A 17,273-nucleotide genomic window follows, 5' to 3' on the forward strand; every position below is an offset into this window, starting at 1 on the left:
CCTCACCTCAGGAGACCCGCCCCCAGCTGTCACCCCCTGCCCGACTTCCGCCCTCCCGTTGGGCCTTTTCCGCTACGTCACTTCCGCTCAAATGGCGGCGCCCTGGCGGCGGGCGCTGGGCCAGGTCCGGGCCTGGCCGGCCATCGCTGCCCCGCTGCGACCTTACCGGGCGGCCCCGCTGCGGCGGCGGCTGGGCCCGGCCCCGGCGGCCGCAGACGACCAGCGGGCGGCGGCGCGGCGGTTCGGGCGGCTGGGGGAGGCGGCGGCGGTGCCGCTGCGGCAGCTATGGCCGGACCCCGAGCAGCTGCGGGCGATCGTGGCGGAGGAACGCGAGTGGGAGCCGTCGCTGCAGGAGATGGAGGCGGCGCTGGAGCGGCGTGAGCGGGAGGAGGCGCGACGGAGGCAGGAGAGGTGGGGGCGCTGGGGGCCGGGGGCACCGGGATCGGCGCTGGAGGAGCAGTGGGATTGGGGCTGGAGAGGCACTGGGGTTGTACCGCGGGCACTGGGAGAACTGGGATCGGGGCTGAGGGGCACTGGGGGAACGGGGATCAGGGCTGGAGGAGCACTGGCGGTACTGGGAAAATTGGAATCAGGGCTGAGGGGCACTAGGGGCACTGGGACAACTGGGATCGGGGCTGGGGGGCACTGGGGGAACGGGGATCAGGGCTGGGTGAGCACTGGCGGTACTGGGATTAGAGCTTGGGGGGGCACTGAGGGTGGAGCTGGAGAGGTACTGGGAGAATGGATTAGGGCTGGGGGCACTGGGAGAACTGGGATCGGGGCTGGGGGGCATTGGGGGAATGGGGATCAGGGCTGGAGGAGCACTGGTGGTACTGGGATTAGAGCTCGGGGAGCACTGGGGGTACAGTAGTGGCACTGAGGGCAGAGCTGGAGAGGCACTGGGAGAATGGATTAGGGCTGGGGGGCACTGGGAGAACTGGGATCGGGACTGGGTGAGCACTGGCGGTACTGGGAAAACTGGGATTGGGACTGGGGTGCACTGACGGTACTGGGAGGACTGGGATCAGGGCTGAGGGATACTAGGGGCACTGGGAGAACTGGGATCGGGGCTGGAAGGCACACACTGGGCAGAAGTGTGAGCACTGAAGGGGCTTGTCCCCAGCCTGCAGGGGTTGTCCCCATCTCGGGGGGGGGGGGGGGGGGGGGGGGGGGGGAGGAAGCTGATTCCATTCCAGAGGTGTGTCCCAGGGCACCGCCCCATCCCTGGGGGGTGTCCCAATCCCGGGGAGCACTGTCCCCATCCCGGGGAGTGTCCCCAGCACTGCTGTCCCACCACAGGCAGCAGCTGGTGGCCCGCAGCCTGGCGGCAATGCCAGCACGGATAAGTGCCTGGCAGCAGGAGCGGGCACAGGTGCGGGAGCGAGCGCGGCAGGAGGCGGCGCGGCGGCAGCGGCTGTTGGCCGAAGCAGGGCTGGCGGGGGGACCCTCCAGCCGCGGCACCCCCCGCCGTGACAGCCCCCAGGCCCAGGTGCTGCTGCAGGACCTGGAGCGGCAGCAGCGGCGTGAGGAGAAGCGGCGGCAGCGGCAGGAGCGCCAAGAAGCTGCCCGCAGCGCCTTGGCCGCTGCCGAAGCTGCTGCCGCCTCCCAGCCTCCCCCCGGAGCCCCCACCAAGACCCCAGGGACCGTCTCCTCCTAAATGTGCCCCCCCCCCCCCCCCCCCCCCCCATCAAATCACACCTACGCGAGCCCAAAATGGGTTGAAAATTCTGCATTTAATCTTACCCCCCTACCTCTGAGTTGTATTTTTTCCCGCGGCTGCCCACCCCTTGACTCCCCCTCCACCCCCTGGGGTTGAAGGGGGGTGGGGGGGGAAGGGGGTGGGGTGGGGGGAAGGGGCACGACAAGGAGGAAGGGGTTTGCTGAGCACCCCCACAGCAGGGGGGGGGGGCGGGGGGGCTCCACTGATCACTGCTGCTCCCTCAGGAGAGTGGCAGGGCTGGGGCCCAATGGGGGTCCCAATCCTGCCCCTCCCCAGCCAGACCCAAAGCCCCGGGGAGGGGAGGGAGGGGCCGTGCAAATGTCTGTGTTTGTGTGTCCCCCTGTGGGCCCCATGGCCCCCCCTCCAACGGGGGAGAGAGGGTGGGGGGCGCCAGCCCCGGCCCCTCAGTCATCATCGAAGTTCTGGCTGAGCAGGAAGTTGGCCGCCAGGTTCTCGTTCTTCTCGCAGGCAAAGTAGGCCTGGATCACCAGGCTCTCGGGGAAGCCCAGTGCCTTCAACTGTTGGGGGGGGGGGGGGGGGGGGAGCGTTCACTTTGGGACCTACTGACACCCCTGGCCCAGGGCAGGTGCAACTTCATTGTTAACGCCAGAGCCAGCCCTGTTAACTCTAAAGCCTAGTGATAGCACTGTGTGCCCCGTAACGTTAGCTCTGTACACGTCACTGGGTGTTAACTCTGGTCCCTACTGATGGCTGAAGAGCAGCTACAGCATTTCTGACTCCCACTGACCTGCCTTCCGCTGCCGTTAACTCTAGAGCCTAATGACCACAGCCCAAGTGCTACCAGCCGTAAGACCCCAATGTGTGCAACTAGTGTTAACTCTGAACCCTAATGACAACTCCACGTTGCTTGCCTCAGTGCTAAACTCTGCTTCCTCCTGGTGGCTGGATGTCACCGGTAGCGTAAGGGGCCAAACAGCCTGTGAACTCTGGTCCCTACTGACGGCAAGGAGCTTCCCCCTGCACCCTGCTGATGGCCAAGCGCTGGTGCCTGCCCCCCCCCCCCCCCCCGCCACGGTGCCCCCCTCCTCCTTACCCTTTCTATGGCTTCTTTTTCCTGAGGCGTCACCTGGATGTAGTTCATCTGGGGGGACTCGTCCCCGATGGCGCCCATCTCCCCCTCGAGGTCACCCAGCTCGCCCAACGGCTCATTCAACATCTGGATGAATTGCTCCTGGTGCTGGCTGATTTGCTGGGGGAGGCAGGGGAGGGGGGTGAGGGAGGGGAGGGGGTGGGGGGGTGAGGGAGGGGGTGGGGGTTGCTCTGGGGGTGCTGGGAAGTACCTGGAGCAGCTGGGGGTTCTCCTGGCCCAGCTGCTGGAGCAGGGCGGGCAGCAGGGCTGGGTTCTGCTGGATCACCTGCCGCATGTTCTGGAACTGGGGCTGCTCCCTCAGGAACTCCAGTGGGTTCTCCCCTGTGGGTGGGTGAGGTGGGGTCAGGGGGTGGGGTCTGAGTGAGCCACACCCACAGGGTGGGGCCTGACAGGGACACAATCTCATCCAGGAGGAGAGGGCCCCCTCAGGCTTTGCCCTGGGAATGCCCCAAAGAGGTGAATGCCCCCTGGCCACGTCCACCAGACCACACCCCTTGGAGAGGCGGGGCCTGTCCAGGCCACACCCTCTCATTGTGACAAGGCCAGTAAAGCCACCCACACACAGCCCAGGGCAAGGAGTGCCCCGGGGTGGGGTGGACCAGGCCACACCCCAGGGGGAGGAGCATTCAGGTAGCCCCCCCAAAGCCACACCCCCAATGGGAGGGGTCTGTAGACCACGCCTCCACCTCGACAGTCCCATAAGTCACACCCAAAAGGGGGTAGAGCCTATAGGCCACACCCCCAAAGGGAGGAGCCTGAGAACCACGCCCCCCAAAAGGGGAGGTGCCTCACACTTGACAGAAGCCTTATACCATGCATACGCCAATGAGAGGGACCTCCAGGCCACACTTTAAGCCACACCCAAAGAGGAGGAGCCATATGGCCACACCACCAAAGGGAAAAGTAGCTAGACCACACCCCCAGTGGGGTGTAACCCTTAAGCCACGCCCCTAAGCGGGAAAGTCCTTTAAGCCACATCCCAACAGAAGGACCTATGCCAGCCATAACCCCACCCCTGGGCACGTACCCCTGCCCCCACCCCACTGACCTTCAGGCGCTGGCTGCTCCGGGGGGCGGCTCTCCTGCACTGGCGGGCGCTCGGGCTCGGGGCTGCCGGGGATGCCCTGGGGGTTGGAGGGAGGTGGGTCAGGGTGGCCCTGAGACCCTCCCCCGACCCCCCATCCCCCCCCCCCCCCCAGCTCACCGTCAGCAGGTACTCGACAGCGCGGTGGGGGTTGTTGTAGCTGGCGCGCAGCGCGGCAACCACCCGCTCCCGCTCATAGCCCATCGACATGATCTCCGTCAGCATTGTCTCGTACTCCGAGCCCGTCACTGCCCATCTTGTGTCAGCACTGGCCCAGGACCACCCACCCTTCCCCCAAGGACCCCCCCCATATCCCCCACTCTCTGGCCCCCAGACCCCCACCTCCCACACATACCTTCTCTCCCCCACAATAAGGACCCCACCTTCAAACCCTCCCAAATTCAAACCTTCCCGTTCATCTGCATTCCTTCCCCCTGCACCCTATTCCCTGCTCGGGGACCACCAAAACAACTTCCATGCTCCCCCTGCACCCCTCCCCCCACCCAACCCCTTTACCTTCTCCCATTCCACAGCCCCCCTCGTATCAGGGACGCCCACCCCACTGGTGACCACAAGTCGCCACACCCCAGGGAACCCTCCACACACACCCGCCTGGTGCCTGTCTCCCCCCACCCCCTGGACACACACACCTGCCTGGTGCCTGTGTCTCCCCCCCGAGGATAGACATCCCCCCCCCTATTCCCAAACACACCCAGGACCCACCGAGGGTAGAGGCGGCATCAGCTGAGCGCCCCGCACTACCTGCGGGGGGAACAGAGCTGCGGATTCAAAAAGAGAGACGTGGCAGCCGTGGTCTTTCCAGGAATGCCAGGGCACAACCATCCCCCCTGACCCCCCCATCCCCCACTCTCCTGCTATGCTACCCCCACACCTCCCCTCCCCAATCTCCTCTGTGCCAGCTCCTAATCCCCCACAGCCCCTCCAAACGCTTTGCTTCTGCTTCTCCTGTCTGCCACATCCTCGCACCACATGGTTTGACACAATTAGAACCCCCGCCCCGATCCCACACACCTCTGTGCTGTGCCCCCCACCTTACCCCGTGGCAGGCTCTGAGAGGGTGAGTGGAGGGAGGTCATGGGCTGGTGTCTCCTCGCTGGGGGCAGCCGGTGGCGGGGGGATGGCATCAGCGGCCGGGGGGGGCCCCGGTGCTGCGGGAGGCTCTGATGTGCCGCCAGCTCCAGCCTCGGGGGCTGCAGTGCCCAACGCAGACTTAGCCTGTGGGAGGGAGGCATCAGCAAAGAGGGGGGGGTCTAAGGGGGTTTGTGTTTGCAGGAGACCTGGAGAGGTCCCACCTTGGTCACCATAACAACCACAAAGTTTTTCTCATCAATGCGGTACTCGCGGATCGGGACGTCATCACTCAGGATCTTCCCGGCGTAGATGAGCTTCTGGCCGGCCACAGGGAAGGCATCACTGCCCTTCTCTGCCTCGATCTTCTCCTTCAGTGCCCGCACCTGGGGGTGTAGGATGGGGTCGTGGTATGGGGGGAGTCTCAGTGGCAACCCGCACCCAGGGTCACCCCAAAAACACACACAGTCATCCCAAAAAAATGGGGTGCCATCATCCTCTGTGACAGGAAAATCATCATTCTGTATGGGGCTGGTGGAGCTACAGGCTCAGGGGTGAGGTGGGGAGTTGCTGGGGAGGGGCGGGAGGGAGCGCTGGGTAGACCTGTAAGCATGGGGGGGGAGGGGAGGGGAGGGGAGCAGGCACTCCCCGATGTTGAGCCCCACCCAAATAATTACTCCCTCATCCTCCTTAGTGTGCAGAGGACCCAGCATCTGTGTCCCCTCCCCCCCACTGTGGCAGGGTGGGGGCACTGGGGATCATCAGGCTGCACAACACAGGATGCGCCCCCCGCCCCCCACATTACCCTGCTCCCAAATGAAAACACAGAGCCCCCCCCAGGGTGTGGGGGAACACTCTACAATGACACAGAAACCCCGGGCCACCCCTCCTTGTCCCACTGCAGGTGAGAGCAGGACTGAGAACCCCCCATTGTACCCCCATGGATGGGGGGGGGGAGACACACACCCCACAACAACAGAAACCCAGGGCTGGCCCCGGCCCCGCTGTGGCTGGGAGGGGGACGAGGACCCCCGCGTTTATGTACTCCCCCCAGAAAATGGCACAGAAACCCTGGGCTGCCCCACAGCGGGTGGGCGAGTGACCGCGACACCCTCGACATACGCCCCTATACAGGGCAGGATGGAGGACACCCGCCACCAGCTCAAAAACCCCGGGGCCGCCCCACACGACGGGGAGGAAAACAGACACCCCCGCAGCGGGGCTGGGGCAGGCCCGCCCCACCCCCCCAGCTCAGCGCAGCGCGGGGGGAGCAGGCCCGGTTCCCCCAGGCAGCCCTACGGGGGAGTGGGAGCTGGCCCGGCCCCTCCCTCAGCACAGCGCGGGGGGGGTGTAAGCAGGCCCGGCCCCCCCCGCCAGCCCAGCGCCGGGGTGGGGGTGGGGGGGTAAGGCCAAGGCCGGAGCCGCTCCGGGCCGAGGCCGCGCTCACCGTTTCGTGCGGCTCCATCCGGATTTTGAACGTTTGCTGCTGCAGCGTCTTCAGCGTCACGGTGACCGCCATGGCGCGGCGGCGGCGGCTCCTCCCGGCGGCCCCACAACATGCAACTCACGCCGCCGCCATCTTAGGCGCCCCACCGCTTCCGCCACGTGACGCGCGACCGGAATTACGTCACGGCGTCGGCCGAGCCAAGCCCCGCCCCAGCGCGCATCACGTGCGGCACGGAACCTGCCCCGCCCCCACCCCGCGCCCCTTCATCACGTGAGGTGCACGGCGGCACAAAATGGCGGCGAACAGCGGGAAGATGGCGCGGAGGCCACGGCCGGGACCGAGCGTTAATTTAATAGAAACCGGATTCGCAACACCCGTACAGTCACGTGCGCCCGCGGAGCCCCCCCCCCACCTCCCCGCCAGCCACCCACCCCCATCACCGCGCCGGTACCAGCGGGGGGGCAGGGGTCGCAGCCCCCCTCTCCCCTTTTCTCTTCCTGTCCCCGTCCCCCCTCCCCTCCGCCGGTACCGGGCCCCGGCGCCGTTCCCGAGTCCTCGCTCCGCTGAGGGGCCCGGCCCGGCCCCCGCTCCCCGGGCCCGCAGGCGGGGGGCGCGTAGAAAAGAGTCCAGGTCTCACAGAGACAGTAGGGTCCCGCCGGGGGCCCTCACAGCTCGTCCCGCGGGGCCGCCTCCGCCTCCTCGGGCTCGGCCTCGGGCTCCTCCTCATCCTCATCCTCATCTTCCCCCTCGTCGTCGCCCTCCTCCTCCTTCTGCTGCTTCTCCTCCTCCTCCTGCTTCTTCCGCTGCTCCTCGTCCTGCTGCTCCTTCATTTTCTTCTCCGCTTCCTGGGGGAGGGTGTCACAGAGGGCGATTAGCAGCGGGGTAGATTCCCCTGGGGGGGGGCGGGGGGGGATGTGAGTCACTGGGGGGAAGGTTCACTTGGGGCAGGTGGGTGGGTGTCTGGGGGGACAAGATGGGGTTCACCAGAGAGGTCCCGGGATGGGGGAAGATGGGATTGCGGGGGGGATCCTGAGGGAGAAAAGATGGGATTTGGGGGTAGGGGGCATAGTTCTGGAAGGGGGGTTGGGGCAGGGAGTGTGTGTCCTGGGGGAAGGCAGGGGAGTGTCATGGGAGGGCAGTGTCACCGAGGGTCCCCTCCCATACCTTGGTGGCCCCCCAGGTCTCATTTCCAATCTCCTCTGCTAGCTTCTCGTCATCCGTGATGAGGAAGTTATCAAAGATGGTACCAGACTTCACCTGTGGGGGACAGAGGCAATCGGGGGGAGGTCCTAGGGAGGGCACATGAGACCCCCATCACACCCCCACCCACCTGCCAGAGGTCAAGGCCAATGACCCCGAAGCTGTCATAGGCGTAGAGGTGGGGGTCGGGGCTGTACTCAGGGTTGTCAATTTCAGGGTGCACCCACTTGCCCTTGTAGTCTGGGTTGTCGATCTGCTGGGGCCTCCACTCGCCCTAGGGGGGTCGGGGGGGTGGGAGGTTGTCAGGGGGAGGCTCAGCCCTTCCCCTGGAAACCCCCCCTGCAGACCCCCAGCCTCACCTTGTACTCAGGGTTCTGGATAACAGGGGGCTCCCACTCCCCATCCATCTCCTCATCCCAGTCCTCTGGCTTCTTGGCATCGGGGTCAGGGATGTGTTCGGGCTTGTCCCAGTCCTGGGGGGCTGGACAGGGTCAGGGCACTGCCACAGCCCCCTCCCCTGCAGCACCCCACCACCTCCCTCTGGAGCTCCCCCACCTCAGGCTTAGTGTCCTCAGGGTCATCAATCTTGGCCCGCTCGTCCCAGTCATCAGGTTTCCGAGCCTCAGGGTCCTTGATCTTCCTGGGGGGCAGGAAGTCCCAGTCCTCCTCCAGACTCCCCGACTCCACTCGCCCGTTGTCAATCTTCACCTCGTAAGTGTTATCAGGCCGCACCACCAGCGTGTAGAGATGGGTGAACTCATCATCCTACAAAAACCGGAGGGCTCAGCATGGCTAGGGACAACCCCTCCCCCCCCCCCCCCCCGGCACAACCAGCCCCCCCCCGTGCCCCTCACACACCCACCTTGCACCGAATATCCTTGTTGATCAGGACATTTTTCCCCTTGTAGTTGAAGATGACGTGAACCTTCTTAGTGCCGGGGCCACAGATGTCAGGGCCTGGGGGGCAGAGGCAAGAGGTGAGTGGGGGGCCCCCACACCATCGTGGGGGGCTGTGGGCGGTTCCAGGGACCCACCAAACATAATGTTGTACTCTGAGTCGCCATGCATGTCCTCCTGGTTGAGGCTGGCTGGGAAGAGCTTGACATAGCCGCCACCACAGTCGATGTTCTGTTCGTGTTTCACTGTAAATTGCACCACCAGCGTCTTGTCCCGGTTGCTGAAGGGCTCAAAGCGAGAAGAGATGGCATAGAACCGGGCATCTTGGCTTGTCTGGATCCCTGTGGGACACGGGTGCGTTGGGACACAGGGAATGCCACACTGTCCCCATCCGGCACAGTCACTGCCTGCCCCCACTTACCTTTGTCCTTCTCAGCATCGCCGTAAAACTTCCCAGCCGTGAGAACAAACCGGCCGTAGTCAGGCTTGTGCTTAGACTCCACCCACCGGCGGGTCCAGGCATCTGTGGAAGGGGAGTGCTCAGGACCCTGAGCCCCCTCCCCATAGCTGGGGAGGCCCTTCTGCCCGCAGCCCCCACCCCCAGAGCACAGCAGATCCCGGCCAGGCACATCACATTCCAGAGCTGGAGGTCCCACACAGCTCCCCACTCCCCCCTCACTGCTGGGAGCCCCAGAGAGAGCTCAGCATTAGGGGTGTCTCTTCCTGGGAGGGGCTGCAGAAGGATTTAGGGTCCCAGATAAGTAACACAACACCCCACCTCCCCACCCCACAGTGTGAGCCAGGACCTGTCCTGCCTCCCGCCATAGGCAACACCCCCAGGCCCCTTATCACCCTGCAGCCAGCAGCCCCTACCCCTTGGGGAGGTCCCCCCCACCTAACAGTCACCACCCACTGCCTCTCTGGCACCCCAAGCTAGGGGAGTGGGGCACCTCTTAGCCCCCTGTGTCCTTCCACAACCGTTCTCCCCAGCCCAAACCTCCGACACAAAGCTCCCTCCAGGCACCCCATGTCCTCTTGGGATATGGGGGTCCTGATCCTCCATCCCAGCTGGCCCTTACCTCCCGCAGCTCTACCTGAGGGGCCTGACCCATTGCCCTCTCCCCTCCCATCCCTCCAATGCCCCGCATCCTCCTTACCGGAGGTGAGACCCCTCACCTTCCCACCCACTGCCACAAGCAAGGCACCCCCCACCGCAGCCCAGGGAGGCCTCCCAGCTTCCCCGTACCCTCTCTCAGCTCAGGGGATCCCCTGTCCAGGTACCCTTCACCTCAGGGGACCCCTCCCCCAGGTGACCGTCACCTCAGGGGACCCCTGTTCAGTCCCAATACTTCAGATGACCCCCACCTAGTTTACCTTCAGCTCAGGGGACCACCCCCCTCACCCCCGATACCTCAGGGACCTCCCCAGGTCCGCTTCACCTCAGAAGACTCCCACCCCCCCACATCCCCTTCACCTCAGAGGACCTCCCTCAGGCCCCGCCCTCCCCTCAGCCCTCTCCCACCGCGGGGACCCCCACCCTCACCTCCGTCCCCGAATTCCTCCCGGAAGAACTGGGCGGGCCCAGCCACCGCCAGCGCCAGGAAAACACCGAGCAGGACGGGGAGAGTGAGGCGGCTCATGGCGGCAAGTCCCACGCGGCGGTGCCAAGAGCTTGCTCCCTCCCGGCCTGGCGGCGCCCGGCACTGCGGAGGGGGGCGGAGGCGGCGCCCCATTTTATCCGCCCGCCGCCCCTCGGCCCGCCCCTGGCCCTAGCCCATTGGTCCGCGTCCGCGCAGGGCCCGCTCCTATTGGCCGTCCGCCCGCTTGCCGGTGGAGACGGCGCCCCCGAACGTTGGCGTCCCAGATGGCCGCTTCCCATTGGCTGGGCACGGTAGCCAATGAGGAGCGACCACGCGTTCGGCGGGAGACGCCCCCCCCCGGGCGCGAGCCCGCCCCTCCCTCCTCTGGGTGCGTCACCGCAGTCACGTGGGGCCGGGCGCTCTTAAAGGGCCAGGCCGCCCGCGGGCCACGTGGGGGGCGGTGCCCACCATCCCATAATAGCACCGGGAAGACACGGGGGACCCCAGCATAGCAGGGGACTACGGGAAGGGGAGGGAGGCACGTGGCGCAGAGGGTGAAGGGGCTCCTCGTCCAGGGGCTTTATGACCTAAAATGGTGCTGTGGCACAGCAGCGATGCCATACGGTCCCATAGCGTCACGGCAGACGGGAGAGGGCGGGCTGGGTTAAGGAAGCGCTGGTGTCCCCAGACCTAGCCCCAGCGGCGTGGTGACTGTTGTCATGGCAACAGGGCACCTGGTCACCGCCAGGGGCAGGCCACAAAACCAGGCTCGGGGGACTCGTTGCTACGGTAACGGGAGGACTAAGACTTCTTACGCCGCCACTCCGCCGCATCGCAACGTCACGGCCCTCCCGTAGCACCGGCAGCCTCCCCCGCCCCAGGCGGCCGCTGAGGGCTTGGCCACACTCAAGATGTCGCCCGGCGGACCCTGCGCTCCCACTTCCGGCCGGCACGGGGAGCTTCCCCACTTCCGGCGGGCGAGGGGAGCACTTCCGGCGGGCGCGGGGAGCACTTCCGACCGGCGTGATGTCGCCAAGCGTGGCTGAGCTGCTGCTGCAGCGGCTGGAGCGGGAGGCAGCGGGGCCAGGCGCAGGCCTCTGTAGCCTGGAGACGGCCGCCGCGCTCGGCCTCGACCACCAGACGCTCGTGGGCGCCGTCAAGAGCCTCCAGGCGCTAGGGGAGGTGGGAACGGCGGGACACTGGGGGGGGGAGCGGGGGTGTTGTGCGGGCTGGCCCCAGCCCCGGTGCTGGCCCCAGCCCCGGTGCTGGCCCCAGCCCCGGTGCTGGCCCCAGCCCCTACTGCCCTCGGCGCTCCCCTGGTACTCCCCGCCCCGGTATTGGCCCCAGCCTCGTTACTGAGCCCGGTACTTCCCCCGGCCCCGGTACTGGCCCCAGCCCCGTTACTGAGCCCGGTACTGCCCCCGGCCCCGGTACTGACCCTGGTGCTCCCCGCCCCGGTACTGAGCTCGGTACTGCCCCCGGCCCCGGTACTGCCCCCGGCACTCCACATGCCCCGGTGCTTCCCCGGTTACCGACCCCGGCCCCACCGCCGGTGGTGCCCACAGGTGATCGAGGCTGAGGCGCGGGCAACGCGGCGATGGGAGCTGAGCCCCGAGGGTGTGGAGGTGCTTCGGGACGGCAGCCCCGAGGTGCGGCTCTTCCGGAGCCTCCCGGCCGAGGGGCTGCCCCAGAGCGACGCCATGGTGAGCACTGGGGGTGCGGGGGCACCGGGGCTGGTGGAGGGCGCACCGGGTCTCTCACAGCCACCCCGTCCCCGCAGAAGCTGCCCGGTGGCTCCGTGGGCTTTAGCAAGGCCATGGCAAACAAGTGGCTGCGCCTGGAGAAGGGGGCGCCTGGGGGCCCACGGGTCGTCCGAGCTGTGAGTGTCCCAGGGAGGGGGTCCTGGAGGGTCTGGGAGAGTCCCGGGAGGAGTGGATGGAGGTCCCGGTGGGACTGAGCAGGGGTCTCGTGGAGCTGGGAGTGTCCAAGGGGGGCTGGGCAGGGGTCCTAGGTGGGGGTCCCATGGAGCCAGAAGTATCCTGGGGGAGTGGATGGGGGGCACAGGAGGGTGGACAAGGGTCCCATGGAGCCAAGAGTGTCCTGGGAGGGCTGGGCAGGGGTCCCAGGTGGCGCAGATGGGGTTCCATGGACCCAGGAGTATCCGGGGGGGGGTGACAGGGGTCCCCTGGAGTATTCTTGGGGGGGACCAGCTGGGGGTCCCAGAAGGGTGGACAGGGGTCCCATGGAGCCAGGAGTGTCCAGGGGGATCTGGCCAAGGGTCACGGGGGGGCAGAGGGGGGCCCCCTGGAGCATCCCCGGGGGGGACAGGGTGGCCTTGCCAGGGTTGGGGCTGTCCCTGTCCTCAGGGCCCAGCCCCCAGGGAGTGGGGGTCTGCCCTGCACCCCCACACCCCACTGTGACACAACCCCCCCCGTGGCCCCCCGGTGCTGTGCAGGTGGCAGAGGTGCAGGACGGGGTGCAGGAGAGCTTGCAGCAGGTGCAGCGGGGGGAGGCTGAGAACCTGCCTGAGCGTGAGCGCACTGACCTCAAGAGGAGGAAGCTGCTGCTGGAAGTGTGAGCAGGGCGGGGAAGGGGCTTTGAGGGTGGGGGCAGGTTTGGGGGCACCCCCCTCACCCCTCCTCACCTCCCCCAGCACCCTGAAGTCCTACTGGATCCGCAAGGGCAGTGCCTTCAGCACTGCAGTAGCACGGCAGGAGACGGAGCTGACGCCAGAGATGATTGCTACGTGAGTCTGGGAGGTGGGGGGGGCCACTGGCCCCACTGTGACCCCCTGACCTTGCCATGACCCCACCGTGACACACACCCCTGACCCCACTGTGACTCCTGACCCTGCCTGCAGGGGTTCCTGGCAGCAGCGTCCCTTCAAGCCCTACAACTTCTCGGCCCTGGGGCTGCCGCCTGCCTGCGGCCACCTCCACCCCCTGCTGAAGGTGCGCTCCCAGCTCCGCCAGATATTCCTGGAGATGGGGTGAGTGGGGGTCCCAGGGGGATCCCCTCGCCGGCAGGGGACATGGCCCCCCACTGACATTGTGGCCCACAGGTTCACAGAGATGCCCACCAACAATTTTGTGGAAAGTTCCTTCTGGAATTTTGATGCTCTGTTCCAGCCCCAGCAGCACCCAGCCCGCGACCAACATGACACCTTCTTCCTGCAAGGTGGGTGCAGGGGAAGGGAGGGGGGGGCACAGGGCCCCCCCCAAACCCCACTGTCCCCCCACCTCCATGTCTGTGCCCCACCCCAGACCCCGCCAAGGCCCCTGAGCTGCCTGCCGGCTACACGGCCAAGGTGAAGAAGGTCCACTCGCAGGGAGGCTACGGCTCACAGGGGTGAGGATGAGACCCTGGGGCGGGGGCGAGTTGGGGGGTCTCTCCACCCATTCCCCTCCAAGCTGAGCTACCCTCCTTAGGTACAAGTATGAATGGCGGCTGGAGGAGGCGCGGAGGAACCTGCTGCGCACCCACACCACATCCACCAGCGCCCGCATGCTCTACCAGCTGGCCCGCCAGGTGGGATGGGTTTGGGGAGACGCATGGGAGGGAGTTTTGGGGTGGAGGGGCCCCCACCTGACCCCATTTTTCTTTTGCCACCCCCCCAACCAGGAGAAGTTTTCTCCAGTGAAGTACTTCTCCATCGACCGGGTGTTCCGCAACGAGAGCTTAGATGCCACCCATCTGGCCGAGTTCCATCAGGTGGAAGGGGTGGTGGCTGACCGCGGCCTCACCCTTGGCCACCTCATGGGCATCCTCCGGCAGTTCTTCACCAAGCTGGGTACGGGGGCCACCAGGAGGGGCACCCAGGGGGTCCCCAGGACCCTCCCTCATCTCTCTCTTGTCCCCAGGCATCACCCAGCTGCGCTTCAAGCCAGCCTATAACCCCTACACAGAACCCAGCATGGAGGTGTTCAGCTATCATGAGGGTGAGGGGGGCCTCAGGGGTTTGTGTGGGTTGCCCTATAGGGTAGGGGGGTCCTGGGGATCTGCATGGTCCCCCAAAGGAGCCTCAGGTTCTGCATATGCACCCAAAGAATGGGGGGAACACCCCATGGTCTGCATCAGCCTCCACAGAGAGGGTGGGAACTTAGGTGACTTTTTTTGGGGTGGCAGCTAGCTTAGCTTCATTCTCTTCCCTATGGGCTGGGGGGCTTTGGGGTGCTCCTGTGGATTGGGGGTCAGCCTGGCCTCAGTCTTTTCCCTGGGGGGTGGGCTTCGGGGTACCCCTACGGAGGGGCTGTCTCTGGGGTCCCAATATGGGGTGGCCTGGTCTCGCTCTGAGGTGGGGGTTCTCTGGGGTGCCCCGTGAGCAGGGCCTCTGCCTCACTGCCATGGGGCGGGGGCCCCCACCTCACCCCCCAGGCCTGAAGAAGTGGGTTGAGGTGGGAAACTCGGGGGTCTTCCGCCCTGAGCTGTTGCTGCCCATGGGGCTTCCCGAGAACGTCTCCGTCATCGCCTGGGGGCTCTCACTGGAACGGTGAGTTTTCGGGGGGGGGGGGGGGGGGGCGGGGAGGGCAGCCAGGGACCACGGTGTGGCGAGGGGGCCACCCCTACTGATCTCCTTTTCTCCTACCGCAGCCCCACCATGATCAAGTACGGCATCAACAACATTCGGGAGCTGGTGGGACACCGCGTCAACCTGCAGATGGTCTATGACAGCCCCCTGTGCCGCCTGGACGCCTAGTGTCCCTCCTCACCGGGGGGCTGCCCCCTCAGTAAAGCCCCCTTTGCCCCACCGGCTCCCTGTGTCTGTGCTGGGGCAGGGCCCGCGCCTGGGGCTGCGGGCGGGGGGGGGGGGGGGGGGGGCGGGGCGGGGGGAGGGTAATGGGGTGCCTGTGCCCACAGGCTGCCGGCCCCGCGGCCCCAACACCGCGCCGCCGGGGTGCCCGGCCCACCCCAGGGCGGCTACCCGCTTTTCACCCGGCCTCCCCCGGCCGCTGACGGCGCCCCCCGCCCGGTGCACCTCGGTCTTACTGTCCCCGGCGTCATGGCGGCTCCTTCTCCTCAGCGCCCAGACCAGCTCTTCCCGCTTTTTTCCACGTAGCTTTTCATTGGCTATTCTCCGGTGCAGGCGGGCGCCGATTGGCTGGTGTAGGTGCCTGTCACGTGCCAGACCTCGCCCACCGTGTCCCCTCAGGGCTGTGAGGGGGTCCTGGGTCTCGTCTGTCCCTGCTGGGCTCCGGCTGCCGCCGGGCCCTGGACCCCGCTCCACAGCTGCCCCCCGGCTCCCCAGTGCCGGCGGTGGAAGCCCCCCTGGGACCAGCGTTATTGCAGCCCAACGTGGGCCCTGAGGGCCCCAGCCTCTGAGAGCTGCCTGTCCCCCATGTCACGGAAGGAGGGTGAGGGCCCTGAGCCAGAGCCGGAGGCAGGTGACAGCCTGTTCTTTGCTGGCTTGGGCAGGGATGAGCCCCCCCGCGAGGACCCTGACAGGTAACATGTTTTCCATCCTCTGTTACCTCACAATTTTAACCTAAAGTAGAGAAGAAAGCACATATGGGAGTGACAGCCCCCATAGGGGTGTCCAGAGTGACACATGCATCTGCTTGTCCACGGGCCACCACCTTCCTCAACGGGATCCCCAACGTTTCCCAATTAATGTGATCGACCGAGCCAGCGACCCCCGAGCCAGCCCTGTGGGGTTCGTGCCCCTGATGTGTGGGTGCTGTGTTTTGACCGAGGATGGAGGCGCAGCCCATGGCTACCCAGCCCGGCACAGAAGCAGCACTGGATGGCCAGGCCTCCCGGTATTTCACATCGCTGGATGCCAGCATTGGGGGCCTGCAGCAGCGTGCACAGCAGCTGATCGACAAGGTGAACGACAGCCGCAAAGAGGACCACACCATGATGAGCAGCTTCAGGGAGAGCCTGCTGCTGAAGGTGGGGGACGGGGAGTGGCAGGGGGCCTGCAAGCACAGGGGGAGCAGTGGGAAAGGAGATGCTGACGACCGATGCCAGCTCCTAGCTGCCGAGCAAGGCTGCACGGCCATGCGGTCTCTGCTTGACGTGTTTAATTGCGTTATTCCGCCTGAATTAGTGGCAGGCTGGGGGGCAGTGAGACAAGGTGCCACAGGGAGGGAGCGTGGTGCAAGCAGCCTCTCATAGGGCGACTGGCGCCAGCTGCAGAGCCTGGTGTGCCGTATGCACCGGTGCTCACTGCCGTGGCGGGGGGAGTGCCCCCAGCCCCTTTGGGGGTGGCCGCAGCTGCCTCCGGCCCCGCTTTGGGGAGCAGAGGGGATGCCAGTGGCTCCCCCATGCCTGTGCAGCCGCTGGCTGCCCTCGGTGTCCTCGCCTGGCTGCACACCACACCGGACTTTGCTCCCACCGGTGTCCCTGCAGCCGGGGTGGGCCACGTCGGCAGGGCGGGAGGGGGTGCTCCCGCAGGCCCATGTGCAGATGGCAGCCCAGCCTTGGCAGCTGCGGCCCATGGTGACCTGGTGCTCAGTGGCTACTGCGGCCGGCGCTTCGGCTACTGTGGGTGCAGCTGGCAGCAGCAGCAGCCAAGCCAGGCCGGGAGCTGTGCCAGCCTGGGACAGCCGCAGCTGCCATCAGCCCTCCAGGGGACAGCAGTCGGGCGCTGGCTGTGCCAACAGCGCTGCCCACTCCTGCACCCTGGCAAGAGCCATTTCTCCACCCCCCACCCCAACCCCCCCGCCTTTCCCGCCCCGGCGCGGCAGGTCTCTGGCCTGGCGGAGCAGCTGGAGGAGCAGCTCTTCCACCTCTACGGCCTCCACAACGAGCTGATCCAGGAGCGGCTGCAGGAGCTGGAGGAGGTGATGGAGCGGGTAGGGCAGGCTGAGACCGAGCTCCGGCAGGTCTGCCGCACCGTGGAGGCTGCCTACCGTGACCTCTGTCTGCAGCCCGAGACGTGAGCAGGACCCCAAAGCCGCAAGGGCCTCCCCCAAATCCGCAGGACACCCCTGTGGAAGCCCACCTGCCTCGCAAGTGTGTGTGTTGCTGCTGCACCAAGGCGGCTGCGAGCAGCAAAAGGGGATTTTGGCCCAAAAGGGCTTTTCCATTGGTGTTAAATGTTCAGGTTTGACATGAATAAAAAGGAAAAAAACCCAAAGGCCAAATCCAGGGGGGGCTGACACGGCTCCACTGCCTGCTCACAGAGGCAAACCCTGCTGCGCGCT

The 17,273-nt window shown here is 66.4% G+C and overlaps 5 protein-coding genes across 5 annotated transcripts; 3 read left to right on the forward strand and 2 right to left on the reverse strand.

Annotated features, from left to right (window-relative positions):
• The first annotated feature begins 64 nt into the window (after positions 1-64).
• On the forward strand, positions 65-1,742 carry GADD45GIP1 (GADD45G interacting protein 1). The gene is made up of 2 exons (XM_080409677.1): positions 65-411; positions 1,300-1,742. The coding sequence occupies exons 1-2, from the start codon at positions 92-94 to the stop codon at positions 1,655-1,657; spliced, it is 678 nt and encodes a 225-aa protein (XP_080265803.1). The 5' UTR covers positions 65-91; the 3' UTR covers positions 1,658-1,742.
• Positions 1,715-6,618, reverse strand: RAD23A (RAD23 homolog A, nucleotide excision repair protein). Its single transcript, XM_080409676.1, has 9 exons — positions 6,452-6,618; positions 5,229-5,390; positions 4,973-5,151; positions 4,639-4,694; positions 4,036-4,163; positions 3,880-3,955; positions 3,022-3,152; positions 2,775-2,930; positions 1,715-2,238 (listed from the first exon to the last, which is right to left on the reverse strand). Exons 1-9 carry the CDS (start codon positions 6,521-6,523, stop codon positions 2,125-2,127), a joined length of 1,074 nt encoding a protein of 357 aa, XP_080265802.1. The 5' UTR covers positions 6,524-6,618; the 3' UTR covers positions 1,715-2,124.
• Positions 6,619-6,765: 147 nt separating this feature from the next.
• CALR (calreticulin) lies at positions 6,766-10,268 on the reverse strand. The gene is made up of 9 exons (XM_080409672.1): positions 10,092-10,268; positions 8,970-9,071; positions 8,686-8,889; positions 8,514-8,608; positions 8,207-8,416; positions 8,011-8,124; positions 7,782-7,925; positions 7,616-7,708; positions 6,766-7,296 (listed from the first exon to the last, which is right to left on the reverse strand). Exons 1-9 carry the CDS (start codon positions 10,186-10,188, stop codon positions 7,117-7,119), a joined length of 1,239 nt encoding a protein of 412 aa, XP_080265798.1. The 5' UTR covers positions 10,189-10,268; the 3' UTR covers positions 6,766-7,116.
• An 835-nt stretch (positions 10,269-11,103) lies between these two features.
• FARSA (phenylalanyl-tRNA synthetase subunit alpha) lies at positions 11,104-14,875 on the forward strand. Its single transcript, XM_080409675.1, has 13 exons — positions 11,104-11,310; positions 11,694-11,831; positions 11,909-12,007; positions 12,584-12,702; positions 12,782-12,874; positions 12,989-13,117; positions 13,190-13,305; positions 13,392-13,476; positions 13,557-13,656; positions 13,750-13,918; positions 13,989-14,066; positions 14,503-14,617; positions 14,719-14,875. Exons 1-13 carry the CDS (start codon positions 11,155-11,157, stop codon positions 14,822-14,824), a joined length of 1,503 nt encoding a protein of 500 aa, XP_080265801.1. The 5' UTR covers positions 11,104-11,154; the 3' UTR covers positions 14,825-14,875.
• Positions 14,876-14,959: 84 nt separating this feature from the next.
• SYCE2 (synaptonemal complex central element protein 2) lies at positions 14,960-17,201 on the forward strand. Its single transcript, XM_080409678.1, has 2 exons — positions 14,960-16,017; positions 16,815-17,201. Exons 1-2 carry the CDS (start codon positions 15,820-15,822, stop codon positions 17,007-17,009), a joined length of 393 nt encoding a protein of 130 aa, XP_080265804.1. The 5' UTR covers positions 14,960-15,819; the 3' UTR covers positions 17,010-17,201.
• The last annotated feature ends 72 nt before the right edge of the window (positions 17,202-17,273 follow it).

This window comes from Falco punctatus, assembly GCF_963210335.1.
Source record: "Falco punctatus genome assembly, chromosome: 13".
NCBI classification, from domain to species: domain Eukaryota; kingdom Metazoa; phylum Chordata; class Aves; order Falconiformes; family Falconidae; genus Falco; species Falco punctatus.